We start from the raw sequence: 27,069 nt of genomic DNA, 5'->3' as shown, positions 1-27,069 counted from the left end.
CGCTTACGTGCCTTTGCTCGAGCTGCAAATTGTGAGTGAATTAAATTAAACAAGCATGCGTAGAGCTTGTCTGAGGTCGTTCATAAATTGAGATCTTGATATACAAATAAAAAACTATCGTTTTCAGTCAGTGTGGACATCGTAGACGTACAAGTAAATAACAAGCCCACGCTATCTCTCTCGCTCTCGCCCACAGTTTCTCCCCATATAACTGTTGCATTTCGCTACAGTCGATCGGGTCGACAGCGACATTTCAGGCGACGTATGACTTTCATTGACGCAAGTTTCACATTTAATTAGAGAAACCACAACTGCAGTTTTGTGTGTATGTGTCTGTGGATGAGTGTGTGTAACGCAAATATAATAAAATTCAAATATCAAATTAACAGATTAGCATAGAAAAGTTGGAAAATAAAGATCTAAACGAAATTCCTTTAAAGCCGGCAACAGAAATATTCAATATTGAAAAGTATGCAACAATTTTCAAAGTTTTATATTAGAATTATTTTCAACCCTAAATATTTTTTTCACGACCAGACGCAGAGCGAGAGAACTTGTTGCGTTTTTTTTTTCTTCAGTCAGCACGTAGCGTGCTCTCGCTCGCTCTCTCAACCGATCAGTGGCTGGCGCCGCCATTTTTATTGTGCGCTGCTTCTAGGCGTTGCTGACGTGACGCTGGGCGAAGAGATCGATTTAAATAAATCACGAGCCTGAAAGTAGGCTAACTTGCGCAACCCTATTGATCCTTGTCATCCTGCTACCGTCACAGATTCTCTCGAGGCATTCAATGAGCGCCAGCAAGGTCGCCACAGCGGCAACTCCCGCCTCCAGCAGCATCAACATTTCCGACGGAGAGAAACCCAAGGAAAAACGCACTGGCACACGCATGAAGCTGCTCAACGATGTGGCAGCAAAGGCTGCAGCTGCCAGTAAAGGCGCCTCCGTATCGCCGCGCCTCAAGCCGGAGAAACGCACAAGCATCAAAATACTCAACAACAACAACAACAACGATGAAGCTCAGAGTAGTACAAAGGGCGGCGATAGGCGTGCCACGCCCAAAACCGCCAGCACCAGCGTCAAGATATTAAACGAGAAGCGCTCGGCGCCCGCCAGCACAGCCGTGGAAACGGCCAAGATAAAGACATCGCCCAGCAAGAAGAAGAAAATGGATCACTATGTGCTGCAGGCCATCAAAAGTGAGAACAACAAAGCGGAGAACACGACCAGCGTGGTGGTGGTCGAGGACGAAGACACCATAGACTTTATACTGGCCGATGATGATGTCGAGCTCGGTGCCGGAGCAAAGGAGAATGGCGAAGAATTTGTGGTATCTGGCGTGGATGAAGATGAAGATGATGACGACGACGATGACGAGGATGACGGTGTGGTGGAAGGCGGTGCTAAGCGCAGAAGTGGCAACAACGAACTCAAGGAAATGGTCGAGCACGTGTGCGGCAAGTGCTACAAGACATTCCGACGCGTCAAAAGCTTAAAGAAACACTTGGAGTTCTGTCGCTACGACAGCGGCTATCATCTGCGCAAGGCGGACATGCTCAAGAATCTGGAGAAGATCGAGAAGGATGCAGTGGTTATGGAAAAGAAGGACATATGTTTCTGCTGCAGCGAGAGCTACGACACCTTTCATGTAACTATATGCACACACAATCTTATTGGCAATCTAATCGAAAACTCCTTTTTAGCTGGGCCACATCAACTGTCCCGATTGCCCGAAGTCGTTCAAGACACAGACCAGCTATGAGCGTCACATTTTCATAACACACTCGGAGTTCAATGATTATCCCTGCTCCATTTGCAATGCCAAGCTGAGGAGCGGCGCGCTGCTAAAGCTGCACGAGCAGCAGCATCAATTGCGTGGCAAGCCGTTTGCCTGCAAAATCTGTGGCAAGGACTTTACGCGCTCGTATCACTTGAAGCGCCATCAGAAATACTCGTCCTGCTCGGCCAATGAGAACGACACCATGAGCTGCAAGGTGTGCGATCGTGTCTTCTATCGCCTCGACAATTTGCGCGCTCATCTCAAACAGCATCTGGGCACCCAGGTGGTCAAGAAGCCGGAGTACATGTGTCATGTGTGCAAGAATTGCTTCTACAGCCTCTCCACACTCAAGTAAGGAGCCCGGGGGGATTGTGTTGTCTCCATCCAGAGGCTAATCCATTTGCCTTCATTCTTGCAGCATTCACATACGCACCCACACGGGCGAGAAGCCCTTCGATTGTGATCTGTGCGACAAAAAGTTTTCGGCTCTGGTGGCGCTCAAGAAACATCGGCGTTATCATACGGGCGAGAAACCCTACACCTGCACTGTGGTACGCACCTTTACATTCCATTAATCAAATTACCTTCCGTATACAAAAACTGGCAGCTGTTTTGTTGATGGAGGGCTAAAGTCTTTCACCAATCCAATTCTTGCCACAGGGTATAACACACAGCTAATGGACTCTGTTCCTTTACGCTTGAAATACTCAACAAGTTAAAGCCTTAAAAGGAGAAGCAGGGATATGTTATCCTTTATTCAACAACAAAGCTTGTTAATGTTAAAATCGATTGTTTCTTGGAATATCTTTAGACAACCTTTTCACGATTGTTGTATTTATACCTTGTGGTTTTATTGGTTAAATCATGTCCAGTCGGCCAGCTTAAGTTATTCCTGCTAATTGTTGTCGTTCTTCACCTGCAGTGTAGCCAATCTTTTGCCGTCAAGGAGGTGCTTAATCGCCACATGAAGCGGCACACTGGCGAGCGTCCCCACAAGTGCAACGAGTGTGGCAAGAGCTTTATTCAGGCCACACAGCTGCGCACCCATTCCAAGACGCATCTGCGTCCCTACGCGTGCTCCATGTGTATCCAAAAATTCAAGACGGAGAAGCAGTAAGTTTCACAGCAAATATATTTGTGCTCAACTCAAATATTTGTCCTTAATGCAGACTCGAGCGCCACGTTAAGGATCATACGCGTCAGAAACGCGCCTCCTTTGCCTGCACGGAGTGCACAAGAAGCTTCCGCACCAGCGCGCTGCTCAAGGAGCACCTGGACGCTGGCGATCATTCGCGTAAGTTGCCTCTGACTTGGCTTCGTTTCCCCTTCTTTTAACACATCATTTTGAATCATTTTTGCGTGCAGCTGTTAAATCGACACGAGCCAAGCGCTCGGCCAAAATGATCGAGCGCACGGACTGCGCCATTTGCGACAAGAACTTCGACACAACCGAGACACTCCGGAATCATATACGCAGCGTGCACGAGTGCGACCCGGATGACATCTTTGGCACGGAGCCACCAGCCAAGCGCAGAGCTAAGAAGACCGTCGTGGCGCCGGTGGCGGCGGCGGAGCAGAAAGAGCAGGAGGAAGACTTGCCGGCTGCCAACACGTCAGCCGGCTCGCTCATCTCCAGCAAAACGGATGGCAACGGAGTCGTGGTGCGCGAGTTTCTGGTGGATGAGGGTGACGGCAACGCGCAGACGATTGTCCTGGAAAACGAGGTCTACACCATTTTGCCACTGGAGGGTGACAAGGCAACCGAGCCGACGGCCGAGACCGATGTCAAGGCCGAGTCGTCTAAGGAGAAGCCGTCTGTGTCGCCGGTGGTCAAGAAGGAGCAACGAAAATCACTGGCCGCCAGCTTGGCCGCTGCCATTGCGGATAATCTGGAGGAGCCGTCAAGCGATGATGAGTTCGGTGGCGAGGTGCTAACCGAGGAGGATCTGAAGCTCAAGGAGAACATTGCCAAGCTAATAGACATGCTGGTCGATCCGCAAACCCTCAAGAAATACGGCTGGCCCAACAGCTCCGAGGAGTCGGTGCTGTGCAAGGTCATCGAGAACTGTGGCCACGATCTGGCCAAGGGCAGCGAAGCCTATGCCGAGTTGGACTACGGCAGTCGCATGCGCGAATATTGCAAGCTGCTTTTCACCGTGGTGATTCACAATGATTCAATCAAGGCGCTGCTCAACAATTTTCCCATCGACGATGTTATTGAGTATGTGCTGGGCGATGAGGATCAGGACCAGGATCAAGAGACAGACAAGGGCAAAGACAAGGAGTCCGAGAACACGGACACGGACACCAGAGAGGATGTTGTTGAGTCGGAGGCTTAACCCACGTTGCACCTGACAAGCGTTTGTAAATACATTTAAAGGGTATTCACACAGTCGGTTAACTCTATACGGTTTTCTTCATTCCAAGCGATGAAATATTTAATGCATGCTGCATCATCCGCTGTGAAATACCCTACACATTTAATTTTCTTAAGCATGTTGGTTTTGGTTTGAACACTAAGTGACCTTAGATAATGAATGATAATAATGTACCACCCATTGAACTGTTGTTTACAATTTACATGCGATATTTCATATGCTATTTTTAAATAAATTTATTAAATATACATCTTTATATATAAAAACTGAGCTTGTGACTGACAGATTGACGCACCGACTGACCTAATTGAGAGCTGGGAAGCTTCACCCTTGCAGACATCTCCGACCCCATAGAGTATATATACTCTTGATCAGTATCAACAGCCGAGTCGATATAGCCATGTCCTTCTGTCTTTTTCTATGCGAACTAGTCTCAGTTTAAGGGCTATCTTTATGAAACTTTGCAGAAGTCTCTTATTCTGTTACACGCAGCACATATGTGGGAACCGACTCGATCGTATCACTATATCATATAGCTGCCATAGGAACGATCGGTCGACAATGAGATTCTTATATGAAAAAGTTTTTTGTTTATGAAGATATCTTGACCAAACTCTGCATTTATAAGTTTTACTTTGCTCCTCATATATATGCAAAATCCTATTAACATCGGACCACTATATCATGTAGCGCCCATAGGAACGATCGGTCGAAAAGTACGTCTTTGCATGGAAAACTTTTTTGTTTTTCAAGATATCTTGACCAAACTCGGCATTTATAAGTTTTAGTATGCTCCTTATATATATGCAAAATCCCATTAACATCGGACCACTATATCATATAGCTGCCATAGGAAGGAGCGGTTGATAATTAAGTTATTGTATAGAAAACTTTTTGTTTATCAAGATATATTGACCAAACAGGGCAAAAATAAGAGGTTCAGTCTGCAAGGGTATTAAATCTTCGGCGTGCCGAAGATAGCCCTTCGTTCTCGTTGCTATTCCACTATTCCACCCGCAGGTGTGGAAAATTGGTGAAAAGCTTGTATGAAACTGGTTTGTTTACCGACGGATCAGCTTTATACACACTGCAAAAGTTATTTGAGAATCATATTAAGATCTTCTTATGTCTATTGCTCGGATCAATTGACTCTGATCTTAAGAAGAAATGCCATTTTTGGACTCGAGAAAGTCTACTTTATTTACCCGGCGTATTCCAATTTAAAGATACTTCGAAAAACTACAAGACAAAAACAACATTTCACTGCTCCATTAGCATTTTGAGTATGCGCTCGTTGTTCTGGAGGATCTTGTGGCGACTCTCGTCGACCAGCTCCTTGAACTCGCCAATGCTGGCCTCGATGTTGACCAGCTGCTGCTTCATGGGCTCCGTGGCGGACGCTGTGAGGCTTCGCTCTCGCTTCAGCTCCGCCGCGGCCTGGGTGTATGTCTCGCGCCACATGCTCAGCTCCAGCTGCATGGCATCGATGTCTTCGGGTATAAAGTCCAGGAGCTTGCCGAGAGGATTCACTGACTTCGTGAGGGTCTGTATGATGTCGCGCAGATCGTTCATTTGGCGCGCGGAGCTCTGGCGCGTGGCGGATGATTGAGGCTTCTGCTGGGACTCCTCCTTGCCGGAGTCGGTGCCCTGCTGCACGAGCTCCTTTTGGGTCTCCAGGATTTGCTGCACCAGACGACCCTGATTAGCCTCCGGATCCAGAGCTCCAACGCTCGCCGTGCCCGCATCTATGTCATGTGCGTGGGCATCCTCGATGACCACCAGATTCTCGCCGTCATCATCGAAATCGCCAAACGTCTCCAGCTTCACATTGATGCCGTTCATCTTGAGCTGATCGTTTGGCTGCAGCACAATTTCCACATTCCGTCGTCGCGGTGCGCCCGGCCGTGCCGAGGCCGGCCGGGCGCTGGGCGGACGCAACGAGGTGCGCGGACGTGTCAACGGGCCATTTGACTCCTTGGAGTTATCGCGCGTGAAGGTGCCCTCACGCTCCCGCTTGGGTTCTCCGCTGTTGTTGTTGGCGTCCGCCGGCTGAGTCGAGGCTAAGGCCGTGCTCTGTTCCTCGTTGGGGGACTTGGCCGGGTCCGGGGAGACCGCCTCGACTACGGCCTGTCGCTGGCTAGCGCTGGAGCGTCGACTTTTGCTGGAGGATTTGCGGCTTTCCAGCTCCAGCTCCGCGGGCTCAGCTGCCGCAGTACTTGGAGGCGGCTCCTTGACCGGCTCCACAGCTGCCGGCGGCTCGGCCTTGGGTGAGGCGCTCTTCACGGCGCCTGCCTTGGGCGAGGACGCTGGTGAGGCAAGCTTGACGGCAGGTGCTGGCGACATGGACGCCTGTTCCCCCTCCGTCGAAGCTTGTTGCTTGGGCTTCACGGGCGATGGACTCTTTTGCTTGGAGCTCTGCTTGCTCAGCTTTGGCTTCGGTTTTGGCGCTTCCGGCGAGGCCTTCGGCCGGCGTTGCTGTGCTGCCGGCGCCTTTTCGGTGGGCGTGGCACGCGCTGCCTGATCTGTGGCCTTGCGCAGCTTCTGCTCCTGCGGCGATATGCGCTTCTCTCTGCGCTGCGTGAGCTGCTCCTTGGCAGTTGGCGACGTTTGTTTGCTGCTCGCTTTCGGTTTGTCGCCGGATTTGTTTGGCTTGGGCTCGCTCTGGTCGCTGGCCAGCACCTGCTGCACTGCATCACGCCAGTCCAGTTGCTGCTCCATCACGCTGGCCATCGCCTGCAGCAGCTCGTTGGTCAGCTTCGGCTCGTGCCCGGCGACAATCTTGGAGGTGCGCACCTTCAGCTCCCGCTTCGTGGTGAGCTCTGAAACGAATCTCCCAATTTAGATGGGGCATACAATATAGTCTACGGCCGGAACTCACTTGTGACATCGATCATCTTTTGCAGAAAGCGCGTCTTGGCATTGCTGTGAAAATTTGGATTTTTAGATTCCATGGATTAAGGATTGGATCGTTGTCTTACCGATCGTTGATGTTCTCGAAGAGCTGCTCCTCCGGCGTGTAGAGACCCTCAAAGCAGCCCGTTTCCCTTATAAACTACGCAGAGAAAAAAATGCTGAGCTACTTTCAGGAATTCTATAGCTGAGCCTTACCGCCGTGAAGATGTCCATGAGGTAGCGAAACGGCGGCTTCTTGAGCAGCTTCTCCGTCAGCGGCGGCTTCTTTATGTACTTGCCCAGGCTCTGCTGCGTGGCCTTAATCACGGCTGCGTCCAGCTCCTGGTCAGACATGTTCGCCTCCTAAAATGCCTCTAAAGTTGCCCAACAACAACTCGGCCAATTGTTTGGCCCAACTCGTTGTCAGGGGCAACCTGTGCCCGGCAGAAGCCAGCTCAAGCTGCGCGTGCGTCAACAAGAATTCCAGGAGTTAAGAATCCGTAAAAGTTAAAAATGAAAAAGTAAGGCAGATTTAATACCCTTGCCTTAAGGTTTGGCGGATATGTTCGGAAAGTTAAGCTCGTAGTTGAAATATCTAGGCAAACCAAATTATTTTGCCAGACAAAAATTCATTTTTCGACCGAGCCGTAAAGCTATATAATATTATGATTTAATTATTATTATTATTATTTTGATAAACAAAAAAAGTTTTCCATACTAGAACTTAATTATCGGCCGATCGTTCCTATGGCAACTATATAATATTACTAGCGGATATTGCCCGGCTTTGCCCGTGGAACTTTTTGTGCTACAAATTTTAGATATTAGCTTTTCACTAAGGGGAAAGCCCGTGGAAAGTCGAAATCGATCCGTACTATCTTAGTCTACACTTCTATTTAAAAATATGTTTAAAGTGCTACGAATAAAGCTCCAAATGTTGGAATCAGAGATCCTTGGAAATGAATTTGAACTCGAAACGTCACCTACCAAATCTTTGACCTCCATTTCCACCAAGGAGGGATGCATTTTCCAAAGGTTCAATATATTAGGAAAAGGTTTCATACCAAGCGAATTTTCCATTATACATAGATTAAGTCATCCGATTCGGAATCTAAGCTACATTTTATCTAAACAAATAATATACATAAAAAATATGTCAACATCTTAACAATATATCCAAAGATTATTAAACAAAATGGTGAACAATTTTTTTTAACACATTCTTACTTTATTTTGTTTATAAAATCTTCTCATAGAACTTGATTTGCAGTTTAGTTGGCCTTGGGAAAGGTGACGGCTGAATTGTGTCTCGATTTGCACAATTATTGTAATATGCTTTCACAATAACATTAAGAATACTAACAAATAAATTATAATTAAAAGTTACAAGTTCGATTTAAACAGTTATTTAGCGGCCAATTAAATGTGACAAACACAATTATGCCAAAGAGCAGTCAGTTATGCGCTTGAACTCGAAGAGACTAACGACTAAGTGTGTGTGTGAATTAAGATTAATAATTCTCATAGCTAAACTAGGCATTTAAAGTGTAATTAAAGCTAATCATACAAAAGAGAAAATAAACATATTTTAGGGGGCTTGCAAGCAAATTGGCGGCAATTACAAAGGGCTGACATTGATTGGGACTAACAATAAGATCAAAAAAAGAGAAACATTCGACAAACGCGTCGTCATGTATATATAGTATATAGTACAGGTTTAAATAGCGCAGCGCTGCCCAACATATATACACAATTATATATATATGTATATAGTATATAGGTAGGGTACGTATGTATATATATGTGTGTGTGTGTGTACGTATCTATAATTTACATTTAGCGCAGCATTTCGTGCGCCGCAATTAAAAACAATTTGTAAAATTAATTCTCGCTCTCTCTTTAACTCTAGCTCTCTCTATCTCTCGCTCTCGCGTCTCACAGTAATTAAATCTAGTTTTGTTGCTCAACAAAATCTCGCGTCCAGCTGCTACAATTCAAAGAAATCATCCTGCTGCTTCTCCAGGCGCTTCAATGAGTTTTGCACGCGACGTGTTTGTGTTGTGTTCAGAAGCTGCGCCGTGTCCGAGTTGCCGCTGCCCGTGGAGCTGTGCCTCTGATGATGCGGCGGACGATTGTTGTTGTTGTTGTTGTTGTTCTTGTAGGAGTTATTTAGCTGCTGATTGCGACGCTGCGAAAAGACATCGGTTGTGGGGCTGATGCAAATCTCCGCATCGCTCTGACTGTTCACCAGGCTGCCAGAAAAGAAAAGGACACGTTATATTGGCATATTTATTGTTAAAGCAGAGGCACTTACTCCTTGGAGCGTTCGACGTATTTGCGCGACTCGGATATTGTGTTGTCGATCTTGTTGAGAAAGTCATTCATGCACTTGCGATTCTCCTCCTCGGGCGTCATTGCGGCCACAGAGTCCAGGGATTTGCTCTGCTTGCTGTTGCAGGCGCTGTGATTGTGCATCAGCGCCGGATCCTCGTCGCTGGCCTGGACCAGCAGCTCGCCGGCAATTGAATAGGGGCGCGGTGTGCTATGCAGCTGGCCGGAACGTGTGCTCGACGAGCTGGACGAGATGTTTGTGTTGCAGCTGTTGCTGCTGCCGCCGCTGCCGCCGCTGTTGTAGCTCAAATTGTTGGCATTGTTCAGCGCCTCGCGCTGCACATTCGCGTCCGGCGTGGTCGGCGGCGAGGCCAAAACATCGGCCAGCTGGTCAGCCCCATTTGCCTGCAAATAGTAGGGTGACGTCTTCTCCACGGGCACCAGCAAGAACTGGCGCAAGAACAAACTGTCCGAGGCGAACAGACGGTTCGCGCGCCTTATTTGTTCCGTCTGAAATGTGTAGATAAAAGGACAAATTTATATCAATATATTATATATATAAGCTAATCAATTACAGTCGAGACTCGACTAGCAGACACCCCTCTTAGACTACCTTGTTGTATTTTACTTGCCTCTTTTCTTTCTTGGCCTTTATATGTATATATAATATATATATTCTCGTTCAGCTAAGGCTCTATAGTCATCTAGTTCGTCTGACCATAAACTAATCTCTCAGTTTTAAAGCTTTCATCATGAATCGGAGGACTATATCATATAACTGCCATAGGAACTATCGGTCGAAACTTAAATTTTTGCATAGGCAACTTCTTTGTTCTTCAAGATATTTTTACCTATCGTACCTATATATCATCTATTTCTATCGGAGGAGTCGGTTATGTTTTTTTTTTAAATATCTTCAGCAAATTATATTAAATATATACATATATATTTAACTAACTTTTCTACCGGAGAACTTATAAAAATATTGCATTTTTAAAAAAAATAAACGAGTTTTCATGGGGAATTTTAAAATTTTTTCAAAAATAGCTTTGTGTTTGCAGATATCTGTTGAACGAACCGCTGTTCGCTCAAGCGAGCTTTCACTGTACATTCATAATATTGTATATTTAAATTAAATGTTAACAAGCAAATGTCAAATAAGTGACAATAAGCGACTTTTTATGGGAAATTTAAAAAAAAATTTGTTTGCATTTCCCGATATCAGCTTAACGAATCGCTGTTCGCTCTAGCGAGCTTTCACTGTATACTATATGCATTTTAATGAGTGACAAGCTAATAGACTGTCTGTCTGATTGATGGCTGCGTTGACACAGCCCGTGCTTGAGTCATTTGGAATCACAATGATTAATTGGGCCAACAACAAGGTAAATGAACCAAATGAAACTAATACTGATGTAATGCCAACAACTTATCTGTGTGGAAGCTGATCAAATGTTGACTAGAAAAAAAAAACTTAAATATTAGCCTAGATTCTGGGCGCGCACTCGTGACTGCTGAACTGTACATAAATCATATGCAGCAAACTGTCATGAACATTTGGCTGCAGCATTTCTCTCTCCAGTTTGCGCGATAACACATCTGATAAGCACCCTCTACCCCCCCTCCCCCCTCCCCTTACCACTCCCCGTCCATGTCTAAATTGTGTTGCTATCTTATTTGGCCAAGTTAGTGTCAAGCGTGGCTCGCAGCTCGTAAATAATGAAATGTATTTAAAGCCTTGCAGGCTATTAAATCGATAAAGTTGAAAGTTAGCTGACAATTGGAATTTTAAATAATTTGCGTGCCACACGACAGCTAAAAAGAAGCCATTGCAAGTTGCAAGCGGATCACACACGTGCACCCTAGCGGGTGAAGGGGGGGGGGGGGGTTTTCTAGTGAACTGCATATATGGCTCAAATCGATTAAGCATACTTTGCAAGTGCTGCCCGTTCGGCTATTTTCTAGCTAATGTTGGCTGAAATCGATGAGGCACACTTCTACTACGTTCAGCTTTTTTCTAGCTAATTTTCGCTATTTTTAGGCCAACTCTATAAAGCATATTTATATTACGTTCAGCTATTTTCGGGCTAATTTAGGCTATTTTTCAAATCGATTAAGCATACCTTGCAGTGTTGCCCGTTCAGCTATTTTCTGGCTAATTTTAGCAATTTTTAACTCAAATCGATTAAGCATAGTTTGCAGTGTTGCCCGTTCGGTTATTTTCTAGCTAACTTTAGCTATTTTTGGCTGAAATCGATTAAGCAAATTTCTAATGCGTTCAGCTTTTTTCCAGCTAATTTTGGCTATTTTTAGGCCAACTCTATTAAGCATATTTCTACTAAGTTCAGCTATTTTCTGGCTAATTTAGGCCATTTTTCAAATCGATTAAGCATACCTTGCAGTGTTGCCCGTTCAGCTAATTTCTAGCTTATTTCGGCTATTTTCACGTTTAGCATAATTCTACTACGTTCAGCTATTTTCTAGCTATTTTTTGCCCTTACAGCTACTTTATAGCGGTTTTTGGCTGATTTAGCTATTTCTTGGCATCGCTTTTGCGCACACAGCTAATTCAGCTATTTTTACCGTTAGATTTGGCTACATTTTGTGGGCGACAGCTGGCAGCACTGCTAACTGTATATAATTTGTTTAAACGACAAACTGTTTATTTGTTTAAGCACATACCGTGGCGCCATATTTGAGTGAAATTCCTTGCAGTGTATCCGTTTTTTCCACCGTGTGTCGTATGAGAATTTCATTATTTCTCAGATTGTTGCAGCAGGTGCTGCCATACTTCTTGAGGGTGCGTGAGGAGTCGCGTATCGATTGCTTTTCGTTGAACATGAATTCGGTGTCATCCATATCAGGCACGATCTCTTGAAACTGCAATTGGATCGAACAAGTGAAAGGAGAAAGTGTTAATTATGTTTCCGTGTCTTTATTTTTCGTTTTGTTTCTGCCAACAACAGCTGTGATGTCATTGTTGTAGCGTAACAAACATTTGTGTGCGTGTGTGTGTGTATACATATATGTCTACCTATAAATATAAATAGCACGGAGGCAATTTCAGTGATTTCTTTATGAGACACTCCACCCTCCCCTCCCCCCATACACACTCACCCGAACTCCCCAGCAGGTAACTGCAGCCAAGCGCAACCGAAAGCTAAAACAAAACCGATGCAATTGCAACTGTTATGCCAAAATAAAGGCACATTATAATCTAAATAAAAAATGCATTATTTAAAATGTATGCACGCAAGTATTTAATTTCACTGCTGTTTTTCTAATTTATTTTTTTTTTATGATTTTTCGCTAACGTTGATTTACAGTTGCGTTTACTACGTGTTTACAAGTTGTTGTGTTGTGCTGTGATGTCAGTGTGACCGTAGCGCTCGATTGGCAAAAAGCCAAATATACCAAAGTATACAATACACGCTAGAGATGGGCACTTGTTGGAGCTGTCGACTCGAGCACAATAAACCGTTTTCTTTTAAGCCACACAAAGTGCATTAGCGTCGTGTCACGCCTACTAATTGATACCCCGCTTAAATGTTATCGATTGCTATGCTGCGCAGAGTTGCAATTGTAATTGTTGAGCGCGTGTTTGTTTGTTGCCATTTGTTTCGAGCGCATGCTAATTTGCGATTGTTTTTTATTGCTTACGAGGGCGAATAATAATTTGTTCACGTGATAGCCAACAACGTAAACGCCTTTCAATGTATTGTATTTTGTTGTTGTTAGGCTTAAACCTGTTTGGACAAAGCAGCAGCTCGCTGTCGACCCACTCAAGAAAGACAAACAACAAGCCAAGCGGCGGCGGCAGCAGCTGGTGCATAGTATATTTAAAAATATTAAATCGAATTGCCGGCATGACTTTTAATTAACATGTGACTTTATTTATTAATGATATCTCAGTATTAAATTTGTAATATTAATGCATTATCGCCAGCGTACTAACGTGGCTAAATGCAATTACTTCCTTGGCAGCCACTTCAAGAAACTACACAAACACTCACATGCGTGTGTGTGTGTGTGTGTGTGTATTTGCATTGGCAGCTGCTGTTAAGGTCAACAACAACTTGTCGAAGTGTTTTCTGCAATAGCAATATGTTACCATTCGCATGCAGCAGAGAGAAAGGGAGAGCACTCTTTTGTATGTACGGTAAATGTTAGCTGATATGGAGCAACTGATAAGCGCACCGAATTCTCCAACTATCAGACGACAGGCAATTCAACAGTTTCACCCAAATTTCGCATTGATCTACATTTATTTGTATTTGAAATAATATGAAAAAAAAACAAAACGGTCATTGACATGCACAAATCGCAGAGGCTAGTCACGCGCCGGGTTTCCCTCAATTGGATTTCGCTATATTTATGCACATATATCGTTTGTTTCTGTGTATATACAGATATATATATATATATAAACATATCTACATCAGCTGTGAAAGCACTTGAAATTGTCCATGCTGTGCACAACTGATCTTTTGATGAGCACTCATAAAAGAAACAAACAAAAGAAAGATTTTAAGCCCAACCACTGTCCAACCAGAGATACCCTGTAGCAAAGATTCGTACTTCTATACTAACAAATAACTGTATGTCTCTGAGAAAAAAAAAACTAGTGAGACGATGCTTATCGATTGCGCAAAAGCAGGGGAAATTTATCGATAGTTTTATAATTACCTGCCTCTGATTGGGAAATTATAATGCTCCCTTCTGCATATTCATAAAACCATTATGCCCGTTGCGACTCGTATTCAATGGGTGTTTTAGAAGGGGACTTTTCAGTGCTAGCTTAGGAACTTATAATACTCCCTTCTGCATATACATAAAACCATTATACCCGTTGCGACTCATATTCAATGGGTATTTTAGAAGGGGACTTTTCAGTGCTTGCTTAGGAAATTTTAATACTCCCTTTTGCATATACATAAAACCATTATGCCCGCTGCGACTCATATTCAATGGGTACTTTAGAAGGGAAATTTTCTGTGCTTGCTTAGGAAATTATAATACTCCCTTCTGCATATACATAAAATCATTATACCCCTTTCGACTCGTATTCAATGGGTATTTTAGAAGGGGAATTTTCAGTGCTTGCTTAGGAAATTATAATACTCCCTTCTGCATAGACATAAATCCATTATACCCCTTTCGACTCGTATTCAATGGGTGTTTTAGAAGGGGACTTTTCAGTGCTTGCGTTTATTTGGCCGGCGCAAAAGACGGGTCAATTGCGATGTGATAATTATTTATTGTTTAATTGTTTATGTCTATCAAAAGACAAACGTGTGATTTTGCACAGATTTAGATTGAAAAGTCGCTAAATGGAAATAACAGACAGACCGAATTTCACATGTGACTCACTAATTTTTGTTTCGGTCTCCGGTTGGGAACTACGCCGGATGGTTGGTTAACCAAAGAACTTCGACGAACTCTGGAAGGTCACGTCGAGTTAATTGGAAATCTCGAGAGGCCAAATGAAAAAGTTGCTAAGCGAATCGAACGGCGTTTTGAACAGAAACGCATACACATAAATATTCGTATTCGTATGGCAAAAGCCATAAATTTAATGATATCGCTTGCAATCTATTTCAATTTCGTTGCTTATGGGCGCTTTTTGCTGTAGTTGTAGTTGAAGTATGTCAAAATTTATGGATTATAGTCGAAGGCTGAATTTAAGTAACAGTTACTTTATGGCAGCAGCTGTAGTGCGGCGCACTATCTTTAGTATTAATTAAAATCAACAAAATAGGAAATTGCAAATTGATAAACAGCCGCAACAAAAGCCAAAACAAATCTGAACCACTTCGTCGTACGTGACACAAATATAAGAAGCTTACACATATCAATTTAGATATTATTATTATGCATGACAACTATGGGAATGGACGTTTTTATTAACATACATATATGTACGTATTCATAGAACGATCTAAGGCAGAGTTGGCCGCGTGTTTCGCTTTCTTTCGTGACACGAACTCAAAACGACGTGCTCGTGCTCAAAAAGAAAATATTAGACGTGTACGTAGAACGATCTAAAGCAAAGTTGGGCGCGTGTCTTGTTTTCATTCGTGACACGACGTGTTCGTGCTTAGAAAAAAATATAAGACGTTCGCGTGGATCAATCTACAGCAGAGTTAGAGTTTCGTGACACGAACACGATTTGCTCGTGCCGAAAATGAAAATATTAGTCGTGTGCGTAGAACGATCTAAAGCAGAGTTGGGCGCGTCTATTGTTGTCTGTCGTGACACGAACACGACGTGCTCGTGCTAAAAATGAAACTATTAGATGTGTGCGTGTTGATAATACGAAAATAGGAAATAGAAAATAGCTTAAAAGTTATGAAAATATAAAATTTTAAAGTTTTTTGTAAAATAATAATAGAAAACAAAAAAGAAAATATTTGTTTATTTCAAGCCAAACAACAGGCACGATTGCAAATTGCACTCTCTGATAGTTAAAATTCTAGATATATATGTAAAGAAATAAATATAAAGAAATAATGTAAAGAAATAAATATAAAGTATTTTGTTCTTTTGCAAAAAGTTATGCGTGTCGTTTTAGTTACATTTCGGAGCGTGCGTGCGTCTCGTGTTCGTGTTGTGTTTTGAGAATCTGTCACGCGCCCATCTCTAGTCAGTGGGGCATTTAAAACGTTTTCTGGGTAACATGTTTAATTAACTGATATGAACCACTAGATACGAGTGCCACAAAGATTGTCAAGAATTACTCAGTTAACAATGAGCTTGTACTTTACCCATTGACACTCCCTCCTTGGGCCATTATGATACCCGAAATACCATAGTAAACACCTAGTTCATATGCTCCATCATGTTTGTTATCGTGGCTGGGACTTTTAGCATATCACTTTCCGACATTCTCTATACCCGGGCTCAACTTGTTGCGCTCTATCAATTGTATAATAACCCGGGTTGCACTTGAAAATGCAAAGGCCCCATACCAAAAGTCAAGTGCCAGAATCTTAAGTGGCATTAAGTTTATTTATATGTCTACACATATATTTTCTGATAAATTAAATGGATGGGTTCTCACTGAAAAAGGTAAATGCTTCTAGCTTCTGTGTGTGCTTGTTTATTAAGCTGTTTAACTTTCTGTTTGTCCAATTGAAGGGCAACGTCATCGCCTCCTCCAGTTAACCAGCTAAATAGTCAATAGTACATATATACAGATATAGTATGCTACTACGTAGTATCCGTTAGTGGACATCGGCTACGTGCAATATAATCATCAACGTGACTTTCTATGAGATTTTCCAAAGTGCCTTTCGACAAAATGCCATTTCGCAAATGCCATTTTAACGGCCCGTTAAATATCAAAGTGAAGGGTGTTTCGAGAAGAATACAATTAAATAATATAATATGCATAGTATTTATCAGTTGTTGTGGTTTTTTGCGAAATGCGCGTACAGTCAAATCGCTGATAACGAATCCGCCCCAACCGTTTCGAAATCTGACTAATATCATTTTAGTTGTCAATCTGAATTCCAGTTTTTTGAGCAAATCTCGTAAGTTATATAAGCTACAGTCACCAAACTTGACATGAATCTTAAGAATAGTATATATATATCAAGCATCTTTCATTTTATAGCTATCTCCAACTCAACCAATTTGTATTGCCCACCAATTTAAGCCACAATTTTAATGCAATTGACTTTTTGAGAATATACAAATATTCTATAGCACAATAGGAACTACTGCTGAAAATTTCAACAAGATCGGTTAAGAAACACAAAAGTTATTAAGGATAATGTCTGCTTAGATTGACACGTGTTTGCTGCAGCTAGCGCAAATTTGAAGAATTTCTGTAGACAAAACACAAAATGAATATAAAATAAATTAAAATATTATTTTTATCACTGCTAAAGCAGGTGTTGGTAGAAGAGGATTAAGGGTATCGCCTAGTCGGGAATTTGTTATATCGTATTGAATGTGAATTTTATTGCAATTTGTTTAACATATTTGAAGCATCAAAAGTCGCACTGTTCGCTCATTGGAGCGTTCACTGTTTATGTCAATATGTGGTTTAACCGCTTACTGAGCAACTTTTTATATACTCATATATACTCATATTTCTATATTCTGGCTGCGTTTTGAATATTCTAATCAATTAAATGCTTACGTTAATGCTAATATGCCGTTAGGTTCTGATATCTATTTAGTTATATCCATCACAATCAATCAGCTGGAGTGCTTGATTGATTGTTGAGGGAATTTAATTTATTTTTGACATCAGATCGTTGGAATGCTTATTATTTTGATTTATTCCATATTATTGTCTTATTTTTTTCCCCCCCATTTTTTATAATAAACTTTGGCTGGTCAAAATAGCTCGGCGATAAGATTGTGAATGTGGCGACACAAGTGCAAGGCCAGCAGCTTATTTATAGCCAATATTTGTGAGTATTTATTGGTGGCTTACAATGTGATTGATCCCGTCTAGAAGCAATAGCTAAACAAAGGAAAATTCTTGAATGCGCCGAACAAAGGGCCACAATTCCTATTGATATCGTTAAATGTGTCGCTGATGAAATGAAAGAAAAACACGTTTATGGCATTGATACTACATCGTATCGGGGCTTGTCATTGAGCAAATAGTATATGATAGCTGCCTGGAAATATTTAGATGATTGTTTCATTTTTTTGTATTTCAATTTTTTGTATAATCATAACTGTTAAGCATATTTCAAATGTAAGCCTCACAGAAACCGGTTCAACGGCGTTCTTAAGAAAAACCTAAATATAGCAACTTGGTTAATAACAACTACGTCAAGCATAAAGCCCAGCAAAAAAAAACCGGCTAAAAGCGAATTGCAGCAGGAAACAATAACCAAGCCCCAAGCTGATGGATCAGCTCGAGAGTCTGATCTTACGAAAATGATCAATTTTAACCGAGTTCTGACTCAGCCTGAATATACCCCCGAGAGAGACAATATGCTAATTAACCGAAAGGGGCCTCGAGAAGGGACCCCAAATCCAGGGCAGCCCGCATATCTTTTCATTTGGGTTTATTGAAATTCCGAGGCTAGGCATAATATATGTCATTATGCAAGCAGAGATAAACGAGTTTGTTCCAGTTGCGCCCATTGCGAGCGTTAGTTGAAGGGCGGACGCAATGGATTATGCCACTAGTAGAAGTACAGTGAAGGCTCTGTTGAGCGGACAACCCCACAACGCCAAAAGGTTTCGTTCTGCTAGATAAAGTGTCGCAGAAATAATGAAATAAGTTTGTCTTTTATTTCGATATATCATCCCAGTTGTATATATATCTCTGTATAAAAAACTGTTTGTTCTGACTGACTGAATGACTGACTGATTGAATGACTGATTGACTTATTTTTTGACTGACTGACTGAATGATATACTGACTGTCTGACTTATTGACTGATTGAATGACTGACTGACTAATAAGTGACTCACTGACTCATTGACTGATTGACTGACTGACTTACTGGCTGATTGATTGACTGACTGACTCACTGGCTGATTGATTGACTGATTGACTGACTTATTGACTGACTGACAGTCTGACTTATTGACTGATTGAATGACTGACTGACTAATAACTGACTGACTGACTGACTGGCTGATTAATTGACTGACTGACTGACTGATTGATTGACTGATTGACTGACTTATTGACTGAATGACTGGCTGACTGATTGACTGACTTATTGACTGCCTAATTGATTGAATGACTGACTGACTGACTTATTGACTGATTGAATGACTGACTGACTAATGACTGACTGGCTGATTGATTGACTGATTGACTGACTTATTGACTGACTAATTGATTGAATGACTGACTGACTGACTTATTGACTGATTGACTGACTGATTGATTGATTCGTTCGAAACCGTTGATTCCACAACTTGGTTCTTTGTTCGATGCACTTAAAACATATTTTTAAATAGAGGTGGAGGTAAAGATGGATAGATTTGCTAAGTGGAAAGGTAATATGTAAATTTTTTAGCGCACAACGTTCCACGAGCAATGCCGGGCAATACCGACTAGTATATAAATAAATATATGTACATATAAAGGAAATTTCTCAAATGAATCATTTTCTTATACCTTTTGTTAGTAGAGTTTTCACTGTACGTTGAGCCTCTAACGAGGCTAAATGCCAAAAGCAAATGGCGGCAACTGGATACTGAAAAACCGGCCTGTTCTTAAGCTGGAACTTGGACCTGGACTTGGACCTGGGCTTAGGTTTGGGCATTGAACCCGTCGAGCTGAAGATGCCACGCCCAAGGCTAAGGATATTTTTAGCACGCGCGTTTTTTTCTTTCAGAATTGCGAAAACCAACAAAGAGCATAAAATTGCAGTTTCGAGTTTTTATATGTATTTTGTGCTTTGGCCTAATTAGCAACAACTGGCAACAACTGGCAAAGGCAGCACAACATTTTGCAAGTGAATGCAACCGACTGCGCCATACTCTGTTCGCAATTAAAAAAAAACTATGAAAATCGAATGTGCTCTCCTCTATATTCTCTATCATGAGAGGGGCAAAGGAAATGAGGGGAAAAGTAACAAATATAATTACACACTTGATTTAAGATAAATTTGTTCTTAGTTTAAATTTAAAATAAACTCCCTTCATCGTGTCGGTGATGCTTTTAGAAAATTGTGTATTGTAATTAAGGCTTTCAGCATTTAATTATCATCACCTAATGTATTAAGTCATTAGCAAGATACTCGTTTTTCCGAGCATTAATAAATAAATAGGTAAATATATAAATAAATAACAAAATAAATAAAGAAATAATTAAATAAATAAAGGAATAAATAAATATATAAAAAAATAAACAATAAATAAATAAAAAAGTAAATATAGAAATAAACAAATAAATAAATGAAAAAAATAATATTTTGAGCAATAAATTTTCTGGTCGGGTAAGATAAAGATTTTGTGAATGGAGCTATTTGATTTAGGCACAAAATTCTCTGTTTCCTTTTTGCTGTCGGGGAAAATGAAGGGAAAAGTAAAAAATATAATCACATACTTGATTTAAGAGAAAAATGTGCTTACTTTAAGTTATGATTTACTAATGATTTTCTTGGTTGGGAGAGTTAAAGATTTTGTGAATTGAGCTACTTGATTTGGATGAAAAATGTTTTGTTTTCTTACTGCTCTCAGGTAGATGGCACGACAAAACCAATATACTCGCTTGAGACGCCGCGCGAACAGAGTATAATGAGCACGGGCAGCGCAAATACATAAATGCATTTGGCTTTATTCACTCGTGCACTCATTTGCAATTCAGACGGAGTCGCACAAGTTGGCCGCATTGCTGACTGGCTGGCTGACTCGCTGCTTTAGGCCAGATGTGCGACGATGTTGGCAACTGGCAACTGGCGGCTGGCAACTTGCGGCTTACTCATCGCCTGGTTCGTTGGCCACGATCCGCACTAACAGCCGGCACATAGCCACAAAGCCAGCGCCAAAGCCAAGCTGCACACATTGGTGGCATTTGTACAAACAGAAATACAAGTGCTCAACTAGGAGATACCCATTAATCAAGACTGTGCTAATTGAGTAAAAATATGATGTTACTTAACAAATTGTTTGTCATCTTTGAGATAGGCTTTAAAAACATCAGCTGAAAATCGATATTTATCGATTTCGGGTAAACTGAAGTCGATGCGTTTGTACAAAAAGAAATAAAAGTGCTCAACTAGGAGATACCCAGTACTCTAGCCTAGGTTAATAGAGTAGAAATATGATTTAACATAGCAAATTGTTTGTCATCATTGAAATAGACTTAAAAAACATAAGCTAAAAATCGATATTTATCGATTTTCGATTAATAAAAGTGATCAATTGGGAGATACCCCTTACTCAAGCCTAGGGTGAATTGAGTAAGAATATGACTTTACGCATGAAATTTATTGTCATCTCTGAAAATCGATATTTATCGATATTTCGGGTAAACAGGAGACGACGCGTGAGACCAGACCGACTCAAATGTGGATGCTAAGTAGTAAATATACTCTCTTCAGAGAGAGGCGCCTCTTATCACCTATCTATGAGGCGAATCATTTTATTTATGGAGGTATTCCTTCTTCCCTTTCATTGTAAATATCCCTCTATTTTAATATCATATAATTTACATATTAGTAATATCTTGTATACCTTTTTGATAGAGATCTGAAACTATTGATCGATTCCAGCGCAAAATAAAATAAATTTAATTGAAAAAAATATATATATATATAAATATATTTTGAACAACTGCAAGGCGCCCATTTTCAGGCATTTTCAAGGATTACAGGGTATTTTAGACAGAAAATCTAAAAAAAAACAATATAGAAAAAAGCTTCATTCAAAGTTGTTTTTCTTGGGTAATGCGAGACCATTTCGACACGATCGTGTTTCATGAGAATTATTTATTATTTTCTGCTGCGGCGGCTGCGGCTGCTTTTGGCCCCAGAGGTTGGTTCAAATTGTTAAATGCGGTTAAGCACCTCGGACAGTTGCTGCAGTGTGCGTGTGTACGTGTGTGTGTGTGTGTGTGTGAATAGATCAGACTCTGACTTTGTCTGGCTGATTGTTGCCACACACACACACACACACATGCATACACATATACATTCTTTTTCTGCTCTTTTGGCTTTAAGCCACCGAACCAAGAGCTAACGACCGCGAGCTGGGCATGACTTCATACTATTGCTTACCTACACGAATTATATACGAATTATATACATATACACACATATATATACATATATACACACATATGTATGTATGTATGTTTGCAACAAAGAGCATTGCAAAAGTTTAATTTGCTCTGAATCCGTGTTCGAGCCGTGTTCGTTGATTCATTTACCTGCGTCTATTTCACATTAATTAGTTGGACTTTTGATACCCTTGCTGAAGGTATGAGAATTTTGTCTCGCAATGTGTTACGCATAGAAGGAGACATCGCCGATCTCTTTACTTGTTATCAACATATTTTAACCATACTCGGCATTAACTATTTTCCCCTATGAGCAAAGCATTATGAAAACGTTCGGCAAGGGTATTCAAACTTCGACCTTCTTGCTCGTTTTTTACTACAAACAAACACCTTGACTTGCACTTCTCACTCGAGATGACATTTTGGCCTAAACTAACCTAGAACATAAGCTCTAAGTGGGACTTTCAGTCGTTTCAATACCCTGTAAACATTGACAGTGGCTTCAAGAGGGTGTTTTGTTTATATGCAAGTGGATGTAATAGTCAAAAGCAAAGGAATCTCGCTTTTCTCAAAGTATATATATATATTACTAACTGGGATGATAAACCGATACTTGCAGATCTCAGGGACCCTAAGAGTCAGAGAATTTATAATTTTACTTATCGTATTATTTGGCAGATCAAGTTAACTTTTCTATCTTTGATAATTCATACCGATTTTACTAATCAAAATTACATCAAATTTGCAACGGAGAGTTTCTCATATAAGAAATTTACAAGCTTATCTTTTTTATCGATAACTTCTTTAATCGTTAACTTCTCTAATCTAACCGAAATCGATAAATATTCTAAAAAATATGCCATGCATTCAAATCTAAGACGATTTTCCTTTAAAAAAAATACCCCATTTTAGAAAATATTAATAATAGCAAAAATGATATTAATTTATTTATTATTAATAAAGCAAATAGCTTTCTTTAAGCACTTAAATTGAGAACTTTCGGAGTCGAACATAGAAGTTCTTAAAGACTGTAAATTTTTATGATCTGAAGCAGAGGAAAGTATTACACCCCAACTCGCAGCTGATTGCAGGGCATCGTCTAGTCGGATATATATTTTTTGTTTTGCGAACACATTTAAATACTTGCAGTTCACGATCCTAACCCAACTCAGCCTCAAAGTGGCCCATTTATAATACTTTGTGTCATATATATGAGATATTTATGTGTGCATATATTATTTAATGATCTTCAATCATTTTGCGTATCGCCTTGATTTATTTATTCGTTTCTACTTACTTGCGAATGCAATTTCCAGTCCTTGTAGGCCTTTACAATGTAATCCATTTCCGTGTATTTTGTTGCTGTTGTTGTTGTTGTTGTTTGGCTTTATGAAAGATCTGCGTGGAAGAACGTAAAGTATTCTAAGTATGTACAATAAATATTTCACTTCACTCTCACTTATCGCCGGTCGGTCGTATGATTCTTTTTCTTTTTTTTATTGGAAATGTTGTTGATTTATTTTTCGACCATAAATCAATGGGTTTTATTTATTTTTTTTAATTTGGTCACGATTTTTAACGCTTTTATGATTAGATGAGGATATTCGTGTTGTTGTTGTTCTTGGCGCTGTTTTTATTTTTCCAATTAGACTCAGTTTATTTTTTCTATGAATTCGAATTTTCTTCCGCCGTTGCAGTTAAAACTTATGTATATTTATATGTGACCTGTTATAAGTACAGTAAAAGCTCTACTAACGAACTTTGCCAATCTTTTTGCTAACATTTTGGAAAAAAAAGTGACCTACTTTGGGCAGTCGCTTTGACTAAAGGGGATCCAATTTTAATAAAAGCGGCAAATTTATTCAAAAAATAAATCTTGAGAATTAAAAAGAATGGCAACAATATACTTTCTATTTTTTTTTTGATTCAATATAAAATACTTTTTAGATATTCATCGGTTTTCAATTATGTTTCTCATCTCATTTAGAGACCTTTCTCTGTAGTTGTCATTTAATTCTAATACGAATTTGTGCTCTCAATTTCTGCAGGGTTAGGTTTTCGGCTGTTGCAGTTATTAGTGTGTGTGTGTGTGTGTATGGGTGACTAACTGTAACTGTATATGTGTGTGTGTGTGAGTATGTGCACACATATAATGGTAACCAAGGCCAAAGATGGAACAAAAAAACCCAAAGAAATCGTTTTGTCTTTGCACTTGTGCAAATCTCCAGCGACTAGTGTGAAGGTGTGTGCGTATGTGTGTGCGGATGTAGGTGTAATGTGTGTGCGTGTGTGTGTGAGTGAGTGAATTTGTTTTCCGTCTGCGACAACGTCAAGCGACAACGAGCGACAACAACGCGTGTACCTCATTTCGTGATCTTTTGCAGTTGACGTTGTGTTTTTATCTACAAAAATTATATATTTATTTATTATTATTTTAATTTTTTGTTGCTGTTGTTGTTGTTGCCGCTGTTAAGATTTTTTTGCGAGACAACGATCCGTTTGTTTGTCGCTTATGCAGCGCACAATGGAAATGTATACAATAAATACACATGTATGTCAATGCACATACATAATGGGCTTGCATGTGTGTGTGCGTGTATGTCTGTGTGTGGGCGTAATATATAATTATTAATTGTACATTTGTTTTTGTTGCAGATGCTCTTGCTGCCGCTGCTGCTGCTGCGTCGCTTGGCAACAACTGAAGTTTCAACTGAAACGGTTTATGCGCGCTTTGCATGTATGTATGTATGAGTTGTTTTTACTTATGCATGTAGTTGTATTTTAATGGCAACCTCTTTTTTTCTGTTTTTTTTTTGGGCAGTCACTGGCACTCACAAATAAAACTGGCAGCAAAGACGGCGGTGACGGCGACAACGCGAGCGGTGCTGTCGGGAGGACCGGGGGTAGCTCAGATTTTCGCAGCGCGCACACACGACTAATACTAAACACTAATACTAACAACAACACACAGCCTGGCAGTGGGCAGCCAACCAGCTTCAAGTAACGCTCGATAACAACTGACTGACTGAACTCCAGCCCAGTGAGCTCCAACTGATGCGGCGACGGCGACAGCGACAGCGACGATCGGCGTCAAAGCTTGTGAGCACGAACAAACGAAACCTAAACGCTCTCGCGCGTACGTTCTGCCGCTCCCACGCTCTGGCGCTCTTTCACTCATTTGCACAGTGCGCCTTATTGGGCTGCCTGGAGCGAGCGCCAGAGAGAGACAGAGTGAGAAAGAGAGCAGCACTGCGTGCAATTCAAGAATTGGACTACGTTATGCAGACATGCATACACATGTGTATTTCATTTGTTTATTTGTGTTCTCTTCGACGCCTACGCTCACGAAATATGCCCAATACACACCCAAACATACATATATATGTACGCATCACAGATTTCGTTCAAGTGATAAGTATTTGTTTTTGTTGTTATCATGTAATCAAAGAGAAATCCACTTGTCGCTGACACTTTCTGAGAATTTGTATGAGTGGGGATTTAACACTCAAGCAACAGGTCGTCGCTTCATGCAAAAGAAATATGTTGCCTGCCCTTCGTCCAGTTGCTGCGTCGTCTGGCAACGCCAGCTTCGTATAATTAGCATGCCGGCAACTCCTTAAGCATATAAATATGAATACACTTTGAGAAATTTGTTCGTAAATAAAATTCTAGGTAAAGAAATTTACTTTGGTAAAATTCACAATCAAATTTTGAAATCGAAAATAATTCATACAGCATTTAGAAAATATTCATGAATGAAATGCCAGCTTATTATAGCCACTTTCTCTGAGTGTAGCCGAGCAATTGTCTATTTACAAATGCATATTTAAGAAGAGCGTGCTTTTGTAAACAAAGAGTTGTGTCTGTTTGGGTTTTTTTTATTTGATATGTAAGTTTGTAAGTGGAAATGGGGAATTTTGTTTACCTAGACTAGAAATACTCATCGATTGTTGTTACTGATTTGTTGCTCTTTGATCATGACTATCTTTTCTTCTTTTTGTTATCAAAGATAAGCGCCACCTGCTGTCGAACAAGGCAATTCGTGTTGTATGTACTGTTAGTTTGCAAAACAAAGCGAACAAAATCAACAATATCGATAACGACTATCTGTTAAACTAACCCACTAACGGTTAATGGCTGGCTGTGTGTACAAAATGCGTCAGCTCTCAATTACTTTTGCAAAAATAAAAAAATATATAATTATAGGCATATCTAGCTCTGTTGCCAGGTGTGTTCTGGAAGGTAAAAAACCGTTATGATTCAATTTCTAGCAAATAAAAGTGAAACTGTCATCTAGTCATTTTGTCGCAGAGTTTGGATCTGGGATCGACGACGTCATTATTTTGCAGCTTAAATCAACGAACCGAATGAATATTTGATTTATGAATAAAAAAAATATCGTGTTAATTGAGAAAACACGTACGACTCGTCGTCCGCGCCGGACAAATGCGCTTTTGTGTGAATTTTGCGCATCTGCCTTTTGTTGAATGTGTGTGAGAAACTCATATTTATGGTTAATATATATAAGTTGGACAAAGGCCCAAAACGGGCGAGAAATGGGCCCAGCCGCATTATGGCTCAATTATTGAATTGCAACTAATTTGAAATATACACATGACGACCCACTGATGTTGCACAGTGTATTTTTTGATTTGATTTGATTTTGTTTATGATTGGACTCTAATGTAAAATGTGAAAAACAAACTGGTTATCATCCAAAGTCAAGGCTAAACAATTTAGGACTCGGCCAACATGTAATAGCATCTGTTTATGGCTTTTGTGTGTGGCGCTAGTAAATTCGTTTACACATTCTAATTGAATTAAGAGCGGAACATTTAATTAGCAGCTGAAGTTTAACGCTACAGTCAGTGTGTACACACATGTGTGCATTTGAATTCAAATTCGCGCGCAGGTAACATAGCAAGCAGCTTTTATAGGCAACTGTTTTGTGTTTGTTGATCTGGCAACCAGCTTTCTGTCAG

At 40.9% G+C, this 27,069-nt stretch overlaps 3 protein-coding genes and 1 long non-coding RNA gene across 5 annotated transcripts; 2 read left to right on the top strand and 2 right to left on the bottom strand.

Annotated features, from left to right (window-relative positions):
- The first annotated feature begins 109 nt into the window (after nt 1-109).
- Nucleotides 110-4,421, top strand: su(Hw) (suppressor of Hairy wing). The gene is made up of 7 exons (XM_064693409.1): nt 110-153; nt 770-1,645; nt 1,701-2,128; nt 2,196-2,328; nt 2,700-2,890; nt 2,947-3,071; nt 3,143-4,421. Exons 2-7 carry the CDS (start codon nt 788-790, stop codon nt 4,114-4,116), a joined length of 2,709 nt encoding a protein of 902 aa, XP_064549479.1. The 5' UTR covers nt 110-153; nt 770-787; the 3' UTR covers nt 4,117-4,421.
- Nucleotides 4,422-5,201: 780 nt separating this feature from the next.
- On the bottom strand, nt 5,202-7,578 carry IFT54 (intraflagellar transport 54). The gene is made up of 4 exons (XM_064693926.1): nt 7,264-7,578; nt 7,134-7,207; nt 7,034-7,077; nt 5,202-6,974 (listed from the first exon to the last, which is right to left on the bottom strand). Exons 1-4 carry the CDS (start codon nt 7,399-7,401, stop codon nt 5,416-5,418), a joined length of 1,815 nt encoding a protein of 604 aa, XP_064549996.1. The 5' UTR covers nt 7,402-7,578; the 3' UTR covers nt 5,202-5,415.
- Nucleotides 7,579-8,253: 675 nt separating this feature from the next.
- Nucleotides 8,254-25,103, bottom strand: red (LysM peptidoglycan-binding domain-containing protein red). Of its 2 annotated transcripts, XM_064694126.1 has the most exons (5): nt 24,923-25,103; nt 23,385-23,485; nt 12,061-12,258; nt 9,362-9,888; nt 8,254-9,299 (listed from the first exon to the last, which is right to left on the bottom strand). In XM_064694126.1, the coding sequence occupies exons 2-5, from the start codon at nt 23,430-23,432 to the stop codon at nt 9,035-9,037; spliced, it is 1,038 nt and encodes a 345-aa protein (XP_064550196.1). In that variant the 5' UTR covers nt 23,433-23,485; nt 24,923-25,103; the 3' UTR covers nt 8,254-9,034. The 2 variants fall into 2 exon arrangements, with proteins under 2 accessions (XP_064550196.1, XP_064550197.1); XM_064694127.1 differs by lacking the exons at nt 23,385-23,485; nt 24,923-25,103 and adding an exon at nt 12,496-12,608.
- LOC135436508 (uncharacterized) lies at nt 24,176-24,959 on the top strand. The gene is made up of 3 exons (XR_010437540.1): nt 24,176-24,329; nt 24,743-24,824; nt 24,909-24,959. It is a non-coding gene; the product is annotated as an uncharacterized LOC135436508 (long non-coding RNA).
- Nucleotides 25,104-27,069: the final 1,966 nt, after the last annotated feature.

This window comes from Drosophila montana, unplaced genomic scaffold (genome assembly GCF_035044405.1).
Source record: "Drosophila montana isolate Dmon_TW-CO22-7 unplaced genomic scaffold, ASM3504440v1 contig_3733_1, whole genome shotgun sequence".
In the NCBI taxonomy this organism is placed as follows: Eukaryota; Metazoa; Arthropoda; class Insecta; order Diptera; family Drosophilidae; genus Drosophila; species Drosophila montana.
Note: the sequence above shows the minus strand (reverse complement) of the source record. Positions and strands in the feature narration are given on the sequence as shown.

Bases quoted from the DNA above. Each gene is read 5' to 3' on its own strand.
- IFT54 (XM_064693926.1), bottom strand. From the start codon at position 7,401: ATGTCTGACCAGGAGCTGGACGCAGCCGTGATTAAGGCCACGCAGCAG. The intron at 7,208-7,263 runs GTAAGGCTCAGC...TTCTCTGCGTAG, and splicing joins TCATGGACATCTTCACGGCG to TTTATAAGGGAAACGGGCTG. The intron at 7,078-7,133 runs GTAAGACAACGA...AAATTTTCACAG, and splicing joins TTCGAGAACATCAACGATCG to CAATGCCAAGACGCGCTTTC.
- red (XM_064694126.1), bottom strand. From the start codon at position 23,432: ATGGATTACATTGTAAAGGCCTACAAGGACTGGAAATTGCATTCGCAA. The intron at 12,259-23,384 runs GTAAGTAGAAAC...ATCCAATTGCAG, and splicing joins ACTGGAAATTGCATTCGCAA to TTTCAAGAGATCGTGCCTGA. The intron at 9,300-9,361 runs GTAAGTGCCTCT...CTTTTCTGGCAG, and splicing joins TACGTCGAACGCTCCAAGGA to CCTGGTGAACAGTCAGAGCG.